The 19,848-nt window shown below is 38.9% G+C and overlaps 1 protein-coding gene across 1 annotated transcript; it reads right to left on the minus strand.

Moving 5' to 3' along the window:
* Positions 1 to 2,189: 2,189 nt before the first annotated feature.
* On the minus strand, positions 2,190 to 3,667 carry LOC147616067 (cyclin-U4-1-like). The gene is made up of 2 exons (XM_086778697.1): positions 2,955 to 3,667; positions 2,190 to 2,570 (listed from the first exon to the last, which is right to left on the minus strand). Exons 1-2 carry the CDS (start codon positions 3,416 to 3,418, stop codon positions 2,306 to 2,308), a joined length of 729 nt encoding a protein of 242 aa, XP_086634823.1. The 5' UTR covers positions 3,419 to 3,667; the 3' UTR covers positions 2,190 to 2,305.
* Positions 3,668 to 19,848: the final 16,181 nt, after the last annotated feature.

Consider the following 19,848-nt stretch of genomic DNA (forward strand, 5'->3'; position numbering starts at 1 on the left):
GGCCAATGATCTTTTTGAAGATGAGAGAGTTGATAATGATCAACTATGATTTTGTAAACATGCAAATATTATCATGACATACCCAACTTTTCTCTTTTTGTTGATTTCATATATGTTTATACACATATTTATGTATACCAAAAGTGAGAATATATATATATATATATATATATATATTGATTTGGATTTAAAAATGCTAGAGGAGAAAAAATTGGGGAAAAACATTTTTCAACGCTATTTCCAACCATTATTCCGAGACGGCTATATAGACAGTATTTTCGACGTTCTTTTAGACGCTTATTCATACATATATTTAGACATTCTTTTGGACAAGAATTTTGACGACGCAGAGGCATCAAAAATCACCCCGTCAAAACATAAGTATCCTACAGTAGTGTAATTATATGGTATAAGAAGAATGTGACAAAATTACTTCTAGTGATCATGCATCATTCTCTTATAGTCAAAGCTTGCCACATTTTGCATTAAATTGTATGGGCCACATGTCATTAGGAAAATTCTCTAACCACATTAGCACTTTGTTGACAAGTGGTGACCATGAGGGATCCATCTGTGCATATTTCTCCTCTCCCCATTTGAGGCATTTGTAGAGTCTATCTTTCATCTAGTCTTTATTCTATTTAGCAGCAGCCTCCACCCCCCCAAGGGACTTGACAAATAATTTTCCTTCCTCACTATGCAATTGGGCACTTGCACATGTAAGAGATCCTAACCCATGGCTAGCTCATCACCCTTATCAAGGTTTGCTCATCATCCTTCACTTTTGTCGCCCACAAGCTAATGTCCATGCCATCTCCTTAAGGTACTCACAATAGCACACATATCAGAGGGAGAAAAGCCTTCACAAACTTCTTACATATGGCTTTTTGGATCTTTGCAACATGATCCACCGTTTGTGACCCTCTCTCTCTCTCTCTCTCTCTCTCTCTCTCTCTCTCTCTCTCTCTCTCTCTCTCTCTCTCTCTCTCTCTCTCACACACACACACACACACATCTTTATCGAGGACTCGTAGAGGTAAACTAATTATTCTACTAGATATAACACTTATGCATAAGCTCTATATACTTTATGCATCATCTCATATACTTTATGCATAAAAATGTTTTTACTATTTTCTTTTCATTGAATACTAGATAACATTTATGCATAAGCTCTATATAGTTTATGCATAAGCTAAGCTTTTTGTTTATGCATAATGAAATAAGAACAAGAATCAGTCTTCTCCTCCTCCTCCTCCTCCTCCTCCTATATAACGTCTCAATTCCTTACCCATAGTAAAATAAAGAGCTTGTGGACTTTCCTTAGGAGATTTGAAGGAGGAGATGAAGCTACAAAACATTGAAAATAAAATACAACATTGTTAGGTTTACTTGACAAGGCTAATGCTATTAGGGTTTAGTAGGTTTCGTTACAAACCCTAATAACATTGAACTTCTTAAAAATCCTAAAGCTATTAGAAATTTTAAGGATAAGAATAGCACCAATGGTTTGCATAGAAATTTTTTTAGGTTTTAAAAGATTAGAATGAAGGAAAGAAAGGAAAAGGCACTCTCTTTTTTTTGGGAAGAGAAATTTAGATCTTTAATCATTGGCACGCTACACGTAACAAGGAAAGTTTTCCCGAGAAAATTCAAATGAATAGCGAAGGGGGAGATACAAATTTTTTTGGCTCAGTCTCAAGCAAGGTTGCCTTTTGATGAGCTACCCTGCCCTTCAAAATTGACGGCACCAGCAAAAAATCAAATTTTTTTAACGATTAATGTAGGGTAATTTTTTTAACGATTAATGTAGCAATTTAGAGAAGGGAAGGGGGGGTGCTAAGATCATGGTTAATCAAAGGATTAGGGTGAGGGCAATTGAGACATATTCACGAATTAACAAATGCAAAGACTTTGTGAGATGATGTGATTTTGTATGCTCTGTTCATACTAATTAATACAAAACTCCTTTCATTCTTTAAAAACTTGTGGGATGCAAAAGTTAAACTTTCTAGAAGCTTTGTTTTACAAGTGATCAGGGCTTAGCTTTCACTTTAGGGCCTAGGCATGGATAAGCATCATGTGAGGCAAGAGTCATGATCAGGTCATGACTCATGAAGAAATCATTAAACCCAATTCACACGCAAAAGAAAACAACGAGTAGCCTAGACGCTAGGCAATGAGAGATGCTTTCATAATGTACATGATGCTTTCATAATATAGGTGTCCAATAAGGGGAGAAGCTCCATAAAGTTTTTCTTATACAAAACGCTAACCATAATAATAATGAAGCTGCTAATAATAATCATACATTACCGTAAGTGCAAAGCAACGCTACTTTCCTATTCTGCTCTTCATCAAAATTGCAGTTAGCGGCTAATGGTCTCTCGGGCCTGATCAAGACGGCTTGCATGGCTGCCTCCTTTCCAAAATCTGCACAGAAGCTCTCAAATGCACTCACGGTGATCTGCAAACGGTAGCCCAAACTGCTCAAGAATGCTAACTCCAGCCCGTTCATCTCCGCCGTTGAAACGCCGCCAATCTTGGCGTAGTAGGCGTTGTTGTAATGGCTGTGATCAGAAAACACCCCACCGATTAGCAGCTGATCAGCTGGTCCTGCGTAATTACTTAATCTAAACAAGCTTCTATATATAGACAAAAAGAGAATATAAATAATGCAAATATTAGCCTATTATCGATGCATCAATCAAGCTAAGATTACCACAATTAAGCTAGTATTATTACCTGATGTGATGCAAACTGTTACCCTGATCAAGCTTGTATAGACATTTAAAGAGATTCTGAACATAATTTATGCAAAGGTGTTGACGTATTAATGCCGGCCATTGCCCAGATTAGCACCGGATCAGCTGATCACATTATGATTACTTACCCTAATCAAGCTTCTACAAGCATAAATAGAATAGAATCGAACACCATTTATTATGCCATACCTGTCATCGATAAATTTCGCGGCCACCATCACGCTCGTGACCAGCAGCCGGTGTATATTAAGAGAGGTGATTGAGGACCCCCCTAATTGAGTTGCTGTAAGCTTGATTATGTATGCATAAGCCAGCACAAAGCAAGAAGGGCTGCATTTAGCATACTTAAAGATCCTCATAATGTAGCTGTGGATGCCTATGCTGGGAGCCCGGAGTCCATGAAATACACTAAGCTTTTTACGACAAATGCTATAATTATTATTAGTATTAACACTCGCCACAGTTTTGTCATTCCGGAGTATGGCCCTCTCTAGAAGTGAAGATAAAACGGTTAAGATCCGGGGGTTGTCATTCTTATCAAGCTGCGACTGGGCAATCCCTAAATAATTATACACAGCAGAAGCGCAAACAATGATCTCTGGTTCATCTTCTTCCATTTGCAGCACACTCTCTCGAGTAGCTGAATGATCCATAGTATTACCAATATATAGAGTGTATTGTGTACACAAGGCAATTAACAAATTCTATTTCTCGTGATAAGCTCACTCATCATGTAGCCTGCAAGAAAAGCGTGAAGCTCTGCACTTAACTTGCACAGGAGCGTTGGGTCAAGTACATGATAAGATCAAGTGCATGTATACACCATCACCAACTGTACCTACTGCATGCAATGCAGGTCAATTGCAGAGAGAGCCATGGCTGAGAAAGCAAGCAACTGGGGGCAAAGGCGCATGTGGGCACATTGATCAGAAGAGAGAGGGAGGAGGAGAAGGGCAGGTGGCAAGAGAAAAGTGCCCACAGATGGGAACTTGTTTGTTTGTGAAGCTGGTGCTGGAAAAATTATCCACCTCACCTTACCCTTTGGTCCGTCACACGCCACAAAGGTACCCTTTGCTCTAACTGTACCCATTTTACTAGCCCCCCACCACCCCAAATCTCATCAAATTTTGACCCCCCCTCCATCTAAGGCCCTGTTCTCGAGGACCAATCAGACAAAAAAAAAAACAGGAAAGTAACGTGTACAGCAGTGTAGAAATGGACTTATCAGCTTTTCCATCGAATGAAAGTTAGCTTGAAAAAAACTTTCACCAAGTACAATAATTATTGCCTCCTGGGTTTATCCTGACAATAGCACCTTTGCCTCTTGGAAAAGGGAGGTAATAAAAGGTTCTAATCTACCCTCTCTCTCTCATAGTGAAAAGTGATGGCATGAAGATTCAATGCCTTTCCTCTCATTTTACCAATAAAATAAATAAACAAACAATAATGGACCTTCGTGGGAACATGTTCCTAAGGCACCACTTCTTCCAAGGGTGCATGGGGTGCATGGTGCATGACCTCCATTTGTTTACTTTGGCCAAGTGAATTGTGTCATATGAAGGCAAGGCTCACCACTCCACTTACTAGGGCTATTTTCCCCTTGTCTTGCCTCTTTGCAATAACCCAAGCTTGATACCACATGCTTCTTGCATAATTGTCATTTGCTATAACATGCTTCTATTCTCCACAGACCTTACGTCTAAGCCAAACCTAGATAACGCATGCTTCGGTATCCTTAGTACAAGAGGAATATAATGCTACCCATATTTTACACCAACAATACGAGTATATAGTTATCCATATGCTTTAGTTATCCTTAGTAGAAGAGGAATATATAGCTGCCTATATGAAGCATTTTTACACCAATAATTTGAAACATTTGGTGTAAAATGCTTACTTTTTGTTTCCTCTAAGGCAAGCATGTGCTTTAATAGCTTTTAGAAGATGAATAAATGCCCTTGTTTGTCCCTTGTAGTTTCAACCTCCTCTTTCCATGCACAATTCATCATAACATAAAAGGTAATTTGAATCACCTAACAGGAGCCTTGTGGCTTCTTTGTTGCTTTCTCCACCTTCCAAAGGCAATGCCAAACAATTGGCCCACTTATTCTCTCTCAACGATTATAGCTAGCCTTTCTTTTGGCACATCAATCAAAATTTTGTATCGTAAAGCAAGCCCTATTTAATGAATCAGTAAAGTTGGACATTGAAATATTGTTTTTTTATGGGTGCAAATGTCAAATCTCACCTCTCTCTCTCTCTCTCTCTCTCTCTCCATCCTTTCAAGGATGAACATGTGACAAGTATGTGTAATCCACCCACTTTCCTATCTCCCTTTTTCAACCAAAATAGTTGTCCTTTATTAGAAAAAAGTATATATGCGCTTAGTATATACATCATTATAAGATCATAAAATTCATCATAACTTTAAATGAAATGTTTTTCCTTCAAGCATGTGTCTATCGTCTATCATGATAATCCTTCAAACATGTGTGGGTCTACACATGAGACTATTGTGATAATATATAACATTACAAACCATAGTGTTGAACTAGGCCAATAATAAAATTTCTCCTAAAACCAACTCATAATTATTAGGATTTTTTTAAGTGTTTTCCAAATGTGCCTTTAAATTCAAAGGAATGATGTTGCACAAATAAGTTTGGATTACATTTTACAACCATGTTATATGATGCTACCCTTAGTTCATGGCTTAATAATTTTGTATTATAACATTCAAAGGATATTACCATTATTTTAACTCTACCATCAAGTGATGTTACCATGATTTGAATAAACACCTTCATTTTTCACACTACCATCTAGATGCTTGATTGACTTTATAATAGATATATCTATTATTATAAAATGTTTACCCTAGTACAACATACCAAGTACTATTTCATAGGTTGTATTTATATTGCTACATAAAATCCATTGTGGTTGAGAGAAAACACAACACTTTATAGATTGTTCAAGGAGAGATATAAATGTACCAGAATAATGATGCATATTCGTTATATCAAGGTGAATGTGAAAAATGAAATCAAGGATTTAAAAAATTCAAATGAGTTTTACAAGTCCATATCTTATGTTGATGCTTCAACTTTATAGTATAATGTCAATAATGAAAAGACCTTAACATGTAAATTTTGAAAACAATATGATGCAAATCTCTTAAAGTTAAAGATAAACATAGCTTTATGAAAGTGTATTGAATTGAAGAAAAAGGCATAAAAAATCATAAATGATGAGGGTAAATACACTAAATGGGCATAAAGTCTCATTATACTTTGTATCAATCATAAATAGGAAGTAAAATACCTAAATAACATCCAACTAAGGTAAAATATCTTAATAACAGCCATAGCTGGGCTAAAATGCACATAACTAGGTTTTAATATTAACATTTTGGCAAGGTTTTTGATGAATAAGTCCCTCTTATTGATGCTTTGAGGCCAAAAATTTGTTTAAAAATATGTTCTTAAAATAGCACTAAGGTCAGGCGAGGAAAATAGCCCAGCACCTTATCGATTCACTACCTCTTTCACACCATAATGTGTCATAGAAATGAACTCATCTCACAACTTAAAATCTCTATTTAAAAAAATAACATTAACATTTTAAGAAGGTTTCAACATTGATGATTAAAGGTAGCTCTCCGATGAGTTTCTTTCTTATTTTAATCAACATATTATGATTGGTGGATAATCTCAGGGAGTGCACTACTAAGAAACCCTATGTATCAAAAAATTTGATAAATTCCTTCTGTAAATGCATTTCTATAAATTTACCTTAATTTTTTTAATTAAAAAACCCCTTCATTTGAATTCACGTGCTATACTTATATATTTTTAGGTGAACCCCCCGAGTGGATAATCAAGAGATAGTCCTAATACTATAAGTGTTAAGGAAGAGTTCTATCTAGGACCTTATGGTGCGTGAGAATTAGATGTGAATCAACTTCTAGTGGAAAGATTGAGAGGGATTTTAGTAAATTAAGTAAGGCATAAATTTTCTTATATCTCATCAACTCTTTAAATTGGTAAATAGTCTATGCACTTTCATTTTGAATAGGTTGATCTATGGGCTGAAAGAGTTCTATCTAGGACCTTATGGTGTGAGAGTTAGATGTGATTTTTCTTCTAGTGGAAAGATTGAGAGGGACTTTAGTAAATTAAGTAAAGTATAAATTTTCTTATATCTCATCGACTCTTTAAATTTGGTGAATAGTCTATGCACTTTGGCCATCAATATATTGATCTGTAGGCTAATCTATGGACTAAAATAAGCTGAAATTTGAGTTGATTTTTAGCTAGTATGGGTTGATTTGCAATGTCTTGTTAAGCATTCATTTTCTCCACATATGGGTATCTTGCATTGCACAAAGGTACATACATAGATATGAGTGTATCAAAGATTTTTGGTGAGCATATAGTTTGCTTTTTTTGCATAAAAGCATGTGTTGAACTGAGTTCTTAACAAAGATAACATCTCTACTCACCAAAATATGCCTTGTGTTATCAGTTGCATCTCATAAAATAACATTTTATTGTCTTATCATCTAGCATATTGTGTTTTTACTCAAGCACAAGAGCATAAGCAAGACAACCAAAAACACGCAAATGAGCCATAGAGTGCTTCTTGCCATTCCAAGCTTTATAAGGAGTAATGTTTTTTAAAGCCTTCATGGGGCAAGTGGCACATAACTGCCTCCAACCAAAAAACATGAGGCAAATCCTAGCATTTAATCATGTAACATGTCATCTGTATATAAGAGACATGTTCTTTCTCTCAATTACACCATTTTTTGTAGAGGTGTGTAAGGCACCATGCATCGATATTTTATGCCTCTTTCATCCATGTATATAGGAAAATCCTTTGACATATACTCCCCTCTTCTATTTGTAGGAAGGGTGCTAACTTTACATGCAATGTAAACAAATTTTCAGCCATAGAAAGAATGTGTCAAATGCATGTAAAAACCTCTGACCTTGCCTATGCTTAGGTGTGCTAAAAGTCACAAAGTTCATGGGGCAAGTTCTTATGGCCCTTTAGCTTCTTATTAAAGGTATTCAAAGATCTTGGAAGCTTGAGACTCATAGGATAGCCCCCTGCCTAGGCCTTGCACACTCTTCCATGAGTTTTGTCAAAGAGTGGAATGAAGTGTAATGTAGTTAGAGTTGAGTCAGTGGCCATGAAATTTGATAGTGGAGATAGATTCCTTAGTCGGGCAAGTCAATGGTAAAAAATTAAGTCAAGAAACCTCGAGAAAATGCAAATACGTCCCTTTAATAGTTGTGGGTAGTTGTACAATAAGGGTAAGGGTCCTAACTTTGGGATCGTGTCATGCGAATGGGTAGTTGTACAATAAGGGTAAGGGTCCTAACTTTGGGATCGTGTCATGCGAATGGCACACGGTTGACATAGCTCAATCAAGTTATGCTTCCAATTGCATCATGGAAAGTGGAAATAACTAAAGCTCTAGGAGGTAACTCGGCCGAGTTGCCACCCTTGCCACTTGGGACACCATCGATGACCACGTAACTTGATCGTCGAGTTACATGGTAGGGGACATCCATAAAGGCACCATGTAACTTAATGAGTTATGCGGTGGGACATCCACGTATGTGTTTGCTCAAGTTAGGAGATGGACATCCATGTAACTCAATCGAGTGACATGGTGAACATCCACGTAGGTATCACCTAAATCAATTGAGTTACATAATGGACATCCACATAGGTATCACCTAAATCGATTGACACATAGGTATCACCTAAATCGATTGAGTTACATAACTCAATCGAGTGACATGGTGAACATCCACATAGGTATCACCTAAATCAATTGAGTTACATAATGGACATCCACCATGGAACACGATCGAGTTATGCAGTGGACATCCACATAGGTATCACCTAAATCGAACGAGTTACATGATGGATGTCCACATGGAACACGATCGCGTTACGAGCTACCTAGATGGATGTCCACTCTGTAAATTGACCGAGTTAACCCATGGCATTCATGCACAGCAAGCATGCTCGTTGCATAGAATACACTATTCAAAAACTTTAGTTTTCCACGAAACTCGATTGAGTTACATGGACACCAAATTTATTTTTTTTGGTATACGCGAGTAACCATTAGATGATTGGCACGTGTTCAATAGGGTCTAATTATTTTTCATAAATTTCATGTAACTCGATCGAGTTATGTGGCAATGAATCGTCCTACTAGCACATCTCTTGTGTCAAAAACCCTAACCAAAACTTGATCGAGTATAAAAGCCCCCTTTCCCCCTCCCTAACATTCTCACAATTCACTCTTAGAGCTCTCTATCTCATTCTCATTATTCACTCCTACTACAGCTCTCTCTCCCCCTAATCTACGTTATCTTTTCACATAATCATTCATCTAATATCCATTTGTTGTTTCCTAACTTAGGCTAAGTTTTTTCATTTGGGCAGCCTCGAATCATCCTCTTTAGAATGGACTCACACGAGTCCATTGAGGATCTCATATCCATGATTCACCACCACAAGCTATCGACGGTCCATGCACGTGCATGTGACACGCCATCTATCTTTCATATCCTGACCAACCTAAAGGTAATGTTGTCCTCCTTATGCAACCTAGGTTGCATCATGTTTGTAGACGAGTGGCTATAGACACAGTGTAAGCATTCCACGCAGCTTGCCTTTCACCCCCCAACCCCAACAGCCAACTCTTTGAGTGGAGGCTCTCCCCGATAGCCCTATGTAGCCAACCTCCCAGTAAGCCCTTTTTTAGCCAAGCTCCCAACAGCCTCCCACCCTTGTGTTGTGGAGGGGGTGTCCTCCATCTCCCTCCCCCCCTCCCGGTGTGAATAGAATTAAGAGGAGAACCCTTCTCCTCCCCCCCCCAGCCCTCTAGTTCTATTTCTAGCAAGCATTGTTCTCAACTAAAGGACACTCTACTTTTTGCCCCCCCCCCCATATAAAGAGACTTAAGCAAGCACACTCTACCTCTTTTAGAGGTGGTTTCCATGGGTAAGTCTTTTGCTCATAAAGTTAGCAGGACTCCAAATTGAGATCCATCTAAATCATTGAGTTCGTGATTGTGCAAGCTACGAGAGAATGGATAGTATGGCTCCTCCTCAAAGGTGCCAAAATGTTGCCTCCAAAACAACACAAGAGGGAATGCTCCGCGAATGCGGCCCCTACTCTTCCCTTTGGGAGTCCCTCATGGAGGCAATGGCTAGGTTAGCTTGATAATCATCCAAAAAGAGGTTTTTGGATAAATCCTTAATCTTAGTATTAATTGAGAAAGATCAAGGATACTACGTTTTCTTATTTTGAGAATATAGACTTTCATAATTCTCTAAACTTAAAATTTATTATAGAATTGTTGCTTTCTCAAAAGGTAATATGGTTTCTCGTATCTTATAAGGTTGGAACAAACTATTGTGTTGCTATCTTGCTTAAATTAAAGTACGGGTACATCTTCTCCTCACCTTGATCCTAACTTTGTTCCTGTGCTTGTATAGTCAGGGCCACGACATTACGAGGCCTAGAGTTGGCCCAAGGTATCCCTCATATCATTGGAAAGTTGAAACTCACCCCGGTTTGGTGAGAGTTATGGATGTTGCTGCCTAGTTCTGTGGGCCTAGGCTAGTGCGGTGAATAAGCCCACCCTAGCACATAGACATCTCTCTATAAGAAGCAGGAGGATTAAGCAATGGAACCTGAGAAGATGACATGCCGACCTAAGTTCTCTCCGGCTACCAACAACGATGAGGTGTATAGTTCCGTAGGGATCGCCTAGTCTATGGAGACTAGAAGGCCAAATTCTAGATTATTGGCAGAATAAAATATGAAATAAGAGAGCCTGGATCTGACTACAGCTGGATTTGAACCTTTGTAGTTATTTTTTTAATTAAATCCCTTGTTTTCTAATATTGTTGTATCATTGTTTTAAGTTAAGTGGTTGTTTTAATGAACACCGTGTAAGATCCCTAATTAATGAACTTCTCTATATATGTCACACGATGTGGTAGGATTAATTAGAAAAACAAAAATGACGTGTGAGTTGGGTGGAAAGTGGGAGGGTGGATCACCGTGAGATAGCACCATCCTATGGACGGGTGGACCTGATTAGTCGGGTAGCTTTCCAACAAAACTAATCAATTGCACTATGCTAGGTAAATAAGTCCCTGGGCAATTCTATTCTAGAGGACTAGGTCAGCCGGGGCGGTCATGCCTCGCATAGATGGGGAGAAATGCATTGCTTCTAGGAATGAAGGATAGAGGTTGCCCAAGATAGGTCTATCACTCTATGGGTGATTTGATTTTTAGAACCATTTAGGAGACCACGCTCCCCCTGCGAGATAGAACTAGGTCGTATCCTCATATCTCTACATGGTCGAGGCGTCAATGACACTAGGAAATTCTTTCATAGGCTTCTTAAGGATTCCCTTTTTTAGGTTGGGGACCTTACAATCTTTATGAGCAAACAGACTCACCGGTGGAAACCACCTCTAAGAGGTAGAGTGTGCTTATTTAAGTCTCTTTATATGGGGGGGCAGCAAAAAGTAGAGTGTTCTTAAGTTGAGAACAAGTCTTGCTGGTGGATACAGAACCAAAGGGATGGGGGGGGAGGAGAAGGGTTCTCCTCCCCCCATCCGAAACACAAGGGTGGGAGAGGAGAAGGGTTCTCCCCTTAAGTCTATTCACACGGGGGAAGTGGTGGAGGACGCCCCCTCCGAAACACAAGGGTGGGAGGCTATCGAGAGCTTAGCTAAAAAAGGGGCTTGCTGGGAGGAGGTTGGCTGCACAGGGATGTCAGGGAGAGCCTCCACTCAGAGAGTCGGCTACTGGGTATAGAGGGGGTGCTGGGGCTAGGAAGTTTATATAGGGTCTAGTATGAGTATGGATACGAGTAAGGAGAGAGCAAAGAGGGGTGGAAAGGATGGTATACATGAAAGTACGTTAGTCTGTGGTTGCATGAGCATGTAGAAAGGGTGGTGTCTATAAGTGAGCTAAAGGTGGGGTACGCATGGGCCTTCTAGGGTAGTGGTTACATGGGTGTCCACATGGTAGCCAGGGGAGACCATACACTAGGGCAGTCGGTTTTTGGTCCATGAGTGGGTGCCTTGGCATATGTACAATCCAAGATAAGGTACTTTTATGCGTGCTTCCCAAGGAGGCATCTTTTGGGGTGAGGACCCCTTATTTGGGATGTCCGCATCGATATGCGTGACGGTGCATAATGGTTGTCAAATTTTTTTCGATGAAATTGTTTAGGGTGTTTTGTTGGTCACAGGGGTGTAATCCATTCGTCAATCGAACACCCGGACATGCATTTATTAAGGTCGAAAGTTTATCGTAATTTAACTAAAAATTTCCGTAGAGGCTTATTCCAGTGTCCGTTTTTTGAGTGATGTAAAATCCTATATTAGGGTAAAATTGTATATTAGGGTAAAATCGTATATTAGGGTAAAATCGTGCGCAAATTTAAAATTTGGACTCATAATTTTAAGATTCCAAGTAGAAATAGCTCGATTATTAAAATGATGATTTTACACTATCAAAAGGACCATAATTGCATCTATTAAATGGACACATATTATTATTGAAGATGGGCATGTTACACCTAACCTTGCTCTTGAGTCTATCAATTTTTTATTTCCTTCAAAATTAGCAAAAAGTGCATAAGTAGCTTAATCTTGTAATTAAACTTAGGATATTAGATTTCATTAAGCATTCTAGGCATCATTGGATAGCTTGGGGTTACGCCAAGCCATACACAAAAAGAAAATCATAAAAAAACATCAAGGAAGGACCAAAATCTCAAGGAATCTAGAGGAAAAATTGGGCGACTTAGTTTCAGCCAGTCTCTCTGAGAGAAGTGAACGGTCGTACACTTCTCAGACGTATGACCGTACACGACCATTCACTTCTCCTAGCCAGATCCTCCCAAATTTGCCTCATCAATGAGAGCAGTGAGAATTAAAAAGGAACAAAAGGAGCATAAAGAGCATTAAAGGGGGATATAAAGAGGGTACAGCTATACTGTCAAGAGAATAGGGACGCTTTCAGGAGACATGTCATTCTGGCACATTCAGGAGACCTACCAACCCTTAAAAGCATACATCCTTACCTCTACAAACATACAACTATTCCTTCATAAACCATACATGTTTCAACTAGGCGTATGCCTAGTCTATGGAGGCTGGGCATACGCAAGCACAAGAATGAAGTTAGGATCAAGGCAAGGAGAAGATGTACCTATACTTGAATTTAAGCAAGATAGCAACACAATAGGTCAATCCAACCTTATAAGATACGAGAAACCACATTATCTTTTCGAGAAAGCAATAATTCTACAAGAAATTTTAAGTTTAGATAATTATGAAAGCAAAAATTCTATAAGATACGAGAAACCACATTATCTTTTTGAGAAAGCAACCTCTTTTCGAGAAACCACATTATCTTTTCTATAAGAAACTAAGATTAAGGATTTATTCAAAAACCTCTTTTTAGATAATTATCAAGCTAACCTACCCATTGCCTCCATGATGAGGGACTCTCAAGGGAAGAGTAGGGGCCACGTTCGGAGCATTCCCTCTTGTGTCATTGTTCCTAAAGGAAGCATTTTGGCGTCTTTGAGGAGGAGCTATATTGTCCACTCTCTCGTAGCTCGCACAATCACAAACTCAACGATCCAGATGGATCACAATTTGGAGTCTGTTTGCCAACTTTATGAGCAAAAGACTCGCCCATGGAAACCACCTCTAAAAGAGGTAGAGTGTGCTTGCTTAAGTCTCTTTATATGGGGAGAAAAAAGTAGAGTGTCCTTAAGTTGAGAACAATGCTTGCTGGAAACAGAACCAGAGGGCTGGGAGGGGGAGGAGAAGGGTTCTCCCCTTAAGTCTATTCACACGAGGAGAGAGGCCGAGGACACCCCCTCCACAACATAAGGGTTGGAGGCTGCTGGGAGCTTGGCTAAAAAAGATTTTGCTAGGAGGTTGGCTGCAAAAGGTTATCAGGGAGAGCCTCCACTCAGAGATTCAGCTTGCTGGGCATAGAGGGGGGTGTTGGGGCTAGGGGGGTGGGGTTTATACAGGGTATGGTATGGGTACATGCACGAGTAAGGAGAGAGCAAAGAGGGATGGAAAGGACGGTGTACGTGAAAGTATGCCGGTCTATGGTTGCATGAGCCTGTAGAAAGGGTGGTGCCTATAAGCGGGATAAAGGTGGGGTACGCATGGAGCTTCCAAGGTAGTGGTTGCATGGATGTCCACGTGGTGCCCAAGGGAGATCGTACGCTAGGGCAGCTGGTTTTTGGTCTGTGTGTGGATGCCCTAGTATGTGTACGGTCCATTGTAAGGTCCTTTGATGTTGCATGCTTCCCAATAAGGAGGCATCTTTTGGGATGAGGATCCCTTTTTGGGACGTCGACCTTGATATGTGTGCCGATGCATCCAATGGTAGCTACTGCCAAAATGTTTTTTGGTGAAATTGTTCGAGGTGTTTTCCTAGTTGCAAGGGTACAATCCGTTTATCAATCGGACACCCGGACAGGCATTTATTAAGGTCGGAAGTTTACTATAATTTAACTAGAAATTTACGTAGAGGCTTATTCCGGTGTCCTTTTTGAATGTTGTAAAGTCCTACATTAGGGTAAAATCATGCACAGATTTCAAATTTGGACGCAGAATTTTAAGATTCTAAGTAGAAATAGCTCTATTATTAAAATAATGATTTTTACACTATAAAAAGGACCATAATTTCATCTATTAAATGAACATGTTTTATTATTGAAGATGGGCATGTTACATCCTTCCCCCTTAAAGAAATTGAGATGTCCTCATCTCATCATGAATTTGGGGTAATCTCTTAAGAGTGTAGCTTCATATATTACTATTGAAGCTGGGCATGTTACATCCTTCCCCCCTTAAAGAAATTGAGATGTCCTCATATGTTAAACGGACATATACTCTTATTGAATATGGGCATGTTACATCCTTCCCCCCTTAAAGAAATCGAGAAGAAGTACTCTTCTCGTCATAAATTTGGAGTAATCTCTTAAGAGTGTAGCTTCATCTTCCTAAGTTGCATCCTCTTCTTCAGGGTAGTCTTTCCATTGCACTAGATGTTATGTAAGGGTTCGATTACGAAGTTGCCTATCTCTAGAATCTATGATTCTACTAGGTTGCAACTCAAGGACTCCTTGAGTTATGTTTACAACTATCTTATCATCAAGAATATGATCGAGACTGGGTACATAAGGCTTCAACAAGCTTACATGAAATACATTGTGGACCTTAACATGGGATGGGAGCTGTAGCTTATAAACACTTCTGCCCAAACACTTGCTGACTAAATAGGGTCCACAATATCTTGGGCTAAGTTTCTTATATTTCCCAAGAGATAGAGAGCTACGCTTGGGTTGCAACCCGCATAAGAACTGTGTTCTCTTCATTAAATATCTTTTCATACCTTCTTGTGTCAGTGTAATGTTTCTGTTGATCTTGAGTAACTTTAATATCTTTTTGGATGTACTCTTCCATCTCCTCGAGCATTTTTCTGGAGGCTTCTACTCGTAAGGTTGGATGAGTGAAATTTAGAGGAGATAAGCATTACTGCCCATAGAGTGCTTTAAATGGTGACATCCCTATGCTCTGGTGATAAGATGCATTGAATCCATCTTATTGGCTCCTGCTCGGAATATGCTCTAAGAATGTCTTCAATTACTTGGTTGACTTTCTCGGTCTGGCCATCAATCTCTGGATGTGGTAAGTTATACTGAAGCAAAGTTGAGTACCCAGGGCCTGAAATAAGGACCTCCAAAACTTTGAATTGAAGTCAGAGTCCCGATCATTGACTATCCTTTTTGATAAACCATGAAGCTTAAAGACCTCCTTAATGAATAATTGGGCATCAGAAACTTTGAAGGTTTGCTTTTCCGTTATAAGATGAGCTACCTTGGTGAGCAAGTCCAACACTACAAAAACAAAATTATATCCTCCTTGTAAAGTGGGGAGACTGGTGACAAAATCCATACTAATGCATTCCCACTTCATTTGAGGAATATCCAAGGGTTGGATCTTTCAAGGCATCTTGACTCTTTCAGTTTTGATCCTTTGACATGAGAGACATTGCTCTAAGTATCGAAGAACATCATTTATCAAGCTTGCTGATGATAGCTCTTCCTTAGAGCATTCAAGGTCTTTACATAGCATGGGTTCCCTGCGGGGCAGGTCTATCATGAGCTTCATGGAGGATTAGTTTCTTTAGGGACGGTTCCTTAGGAATACATGGCCTGTGATTGAATTAGAGGCACCCATCATGGGTGAAGTAACCCTTGATTAGATTTTTCTCCTTCTCTAAGGTTCCCTCTTCTTTGACTAAGTTCACTATCCTTTGGTAGTCAGGATCATGAAATGAGATTTCTTTCACCTTGACCAGTGTGGGGTCATTTGGGGCATAGACATTGCACTCAAAGATTTATGGCTAAGTGTGTCTGCTAATTATCATTCCCAGGGTAAAATTTAATGTCGAAGTCATATTCTTGTAGGATTTCAACCCATCTTCTCTACCTCATATTGAGGTTAGACTGGGTGAAGATCCACTTTAGACTCTTGTGGGTCAATTACAAGCTGGAACTTGCACCCCAAGAGGTAATGTCTCCATAATTTGAGGCAATGAACAATTGATAACAATTCCAAATCATGGGTGGCATAGTTGGCCTCATATTGTTTTAGTTTGCAAGAAGTATAAGCCACTAGTCTTCCTTCTTGGGCTAAAATACCACCAAGTGCTAGACTACTAGCATCAGTAACCACCTCGAATTCCCTAGTGAAATCCGGAAGTTTCAGGACTGGTGCTGAGGTAAGGATGGATTTGAGTTGATCAAAGCTAACTTGATGGATTTGTAACCACACTATTTTTCAATCCTTCGTAAGAAGATCGGTCAAGTGTGCAACTACCAAGAGTAATCGTTGATAAAAATCATGTACCATCTTGTGATTCCCAAATCACGGACTGAATTAGGGTGTGGCCATTCTAGTATATCTTTGACCTTGGTAGGATCTACCGAGATACCATCTTGGGAGACAATGAATCCAAGATACTCAATTTAGTGAGTAAAGAATGTACATTTACATTTCTTAGCATAGAGTTTATGTCTACGCAGCAATTACATCACTCTACGCACATGCTCCTCAGGTTCTTTCTCATAAACTTGGAGTATACTAGAATGTTGTCAAAAAGACAAGAATAAAATCATCCAACTAGGGATGGAATATATCTTGTATAGGGTAGTTGAAAGTTGTAGGAGCATTGGTAAACCCAATGACATCACAGTAAACTCATAGTGGCCATAACTGAGATTGAAAGATGTCTTGGGAATATCTTTTTCCTTGACAAGTTCTTTTAAGAAATAAACAAGCTTTTAAAAAGAAATCCCAAAAACATAGAAAAAGACAACCTTTTCCATTTGTTGCATGTAACCCTGAGGGCTCTTTTCATGCTTGTTGAAAGCAAACATTTTGATCATGCATATCTTCAAACATTGAAATAAGAACGATTCAAAATAAGCATTTATACCAAGAATACACCCAATTAATGTATGATGGAATGCATTATTACCTTGTATTCCACACCATATCTCTTCTCTTTTGAATATGGCTCTGAGCCCTCTATATTCCATCTGAATCCCACCACCAACCCCATGCGATGTTTGAGGTGCTCTACCTCGGTGTAGATGGAGACATCAACACAAGCACCCACCCCATCTCATCCATAGATGATGTTACCACCAAGGAAAACTTAACATGATCCTTAGATGATGTTACCACCAAGGAAAACTTAACATGATCCTTAGTAAGGACATTCCATTGTGGAATGTCCTCAAATCCAACAATAAAAGTTCCTACAAAATAACAAGTAATGCTAATAAGCATATTTTAAAAAATTATTTGTATCTCAAATATACATTGTAAAATCTATCAAACAACCTATAGGAAGATCCACATGATTAGCCGTGGGAGTGGCCACATTCATATGTGTCTCGAATGTATGAAATAAGACCCCTCTATACCACGCTACTATGTCTCGAATGTATGAAATAAGACCCCTCTATACCACGCTACTATGTCATGGTAGTAACTATCAAGCAAGGGCTCTTCTAGCAACACAATAAAAATGTTGGACAACTTTGAGTTAGTAACCTGTGAGAGAAAATGATTTGACTCTTCCAATAATTAATCCATCCAAACCTCTTTCACAATGTAAGGAATGAACACATGATCACCCATTGGCATCCCAAAAGACTGCCTCATATTCTCATCCATCCCAAGGAGAGTGAGCATTTTCAACCCTTTTGATGATGCTAATGATGAAATGGAGTAGAATTTCTCTATGGTAATCCTTAACTCTGTGCTTTCAAATGGTAGACCCCAAAGCACCGCAAACCAGTCATCCCCATTTGAAGTGTTCACCACCACAGACAAGAGCTACATTCAAAATATGTCCAATATAATCAATTGAATCAAAGCTTGATTACCTTAAGCATACCTTTTAATTTTGACTTATTGAACCATAACAAGATCTCAATAGGAAACCCAATTGATCCACATACCCTTGTCATCTTTTAGGTGTAAGACCTTGTGTGTGTCTTCTTTGCCTTAACAACTTGTCTGGCATACTCTTCCTTTGGAAGTTCTTGAGGTATTTTCTTGATAAGAGCATCAAGATCATCGTCCCATTTACCCTACGCACATACCCAATATGCCAATGAGAATCCATTTCATCATTTATGTGAGAAGAAATATCAATCTACTTAAACCAACTTACTGCAAAGACTAACTTTCCAAGAATAGCTAGTGTCAATGGATACCAAGCTTTCTTTCCAAGTTTTGCCTCATTCTCTCTTTGTCTATCAACCTACTTCTTTTCTTGTTCACTAAAGTTAGCCACCATGAGGGGTCCCTTATCACTTGAGCAAACAGTCATAGTGTGATAAAGGTAATCCTTTAAGTGTGTGGTCACAATGGCCCCTTCATTCAGGCTGCAAAAACCAAAACCAAAAGACAAAGCCCATAGAGAAAGCATAACCACATAAGAAGGAAAATTATAAGAAAGATACCACAAAAAGGTCTACACAAGTTCAAAACATTTTCAAGAGGCCAAAAACTTACATATTCAAGCGTTGAAGAGATGCCATCAAAACCAACTCTTCCTCTTTACTAGGGACGATAAAATCCGCTCAAACATGAGGATGTTTGGTTCCATTATTCTTGAAATCTTCTTCTATACACTCCATTCATGAAGCAATTCTATGATTACCTTCCCACATAGAACATTTTACCTTGAATCATAGACCACTCTTGCCTCATTTTCAACTCCTCCTCAAATTCTACATTGATGTCTTACCAATGCTTGTCCCATGACTTCACAATGTCATCTGTGACATCCTTTGAACTACCATCAAGTAATACCAGAGAAAGAATGAACACCCCTTTGTATGGCTTGTAACCCTCGTTTATGGCTTATAACCCTCATGTTTAAAAACTCTTTTTAATTTTACAAATCATGGCAAAGATCCCTTACAAGTGGATTCATAATGCATCTGCATGATGGCACCAAAAGGAGAGCAACACCTAGGTTGATAATGACACTCTACAAAAAAAATCATTTGTTTGTTGCTTCATAACCACTTAAGGAATTACATCCATTTTCTCTTCTACTTCATTGATTGGCAAAGCATCAATAGGATTAACCGATATCAAGGCAAGGGTTTTTCATCATTATCACTTCCCTCAATGCTCATAGTTTGTTCTTGACATATCCCGGATGATGATCCAATGTTAGACCCTTTCTTCTTTTTAGGACCGGGCCTTGATGTTGTTTCTTTTCTCTCTTTTGGTAGCTCAATCTGCAAAGAATACACAAGCAAAAAGGCACATGGTCAAATACACCTTTAAGAACATCGTGGATGTACAAGGTGTGTTACCACCCTTGACATACATGTAAACCAGAGAATTAACTATGAATGGGTATAAGTCAAAACCCCATTTAAGAATGCTAATATGAAATA

The sequence above is a fragment of the Cibotium barometz genome, chromosome 39, assembly GCF_041138505.1.
Source record: "Cibotium barometz isolate CiBa-2024 chromosome 39, ASM4113850v1, whole genome shotgun sequence".
Lineage (NCBI taxonomy): Eukaryota > Viridiplantae > Streptophyta > Polypodiopsida > Cyatheales > Cibotiaceae > Cibotium > Cibotium barometz.

Excerpts from the sequence above, each read along its gene's own strand:
- LOC147616067 (XM_086778697.1), bottom strand. The coding sequence starts at position 3,418 with ATGGATCATTCAGCTACTCGAGAGAGTGTGCTGCAAATGGAAGAAGAT. Across the intron at positions 2,571-2,954 it reads GCGAAATTTATCGATGACAG|CCATTACAACAACGCCTACT; the intron begins GTATGGCATAAT and ends TTCTGATCACAG.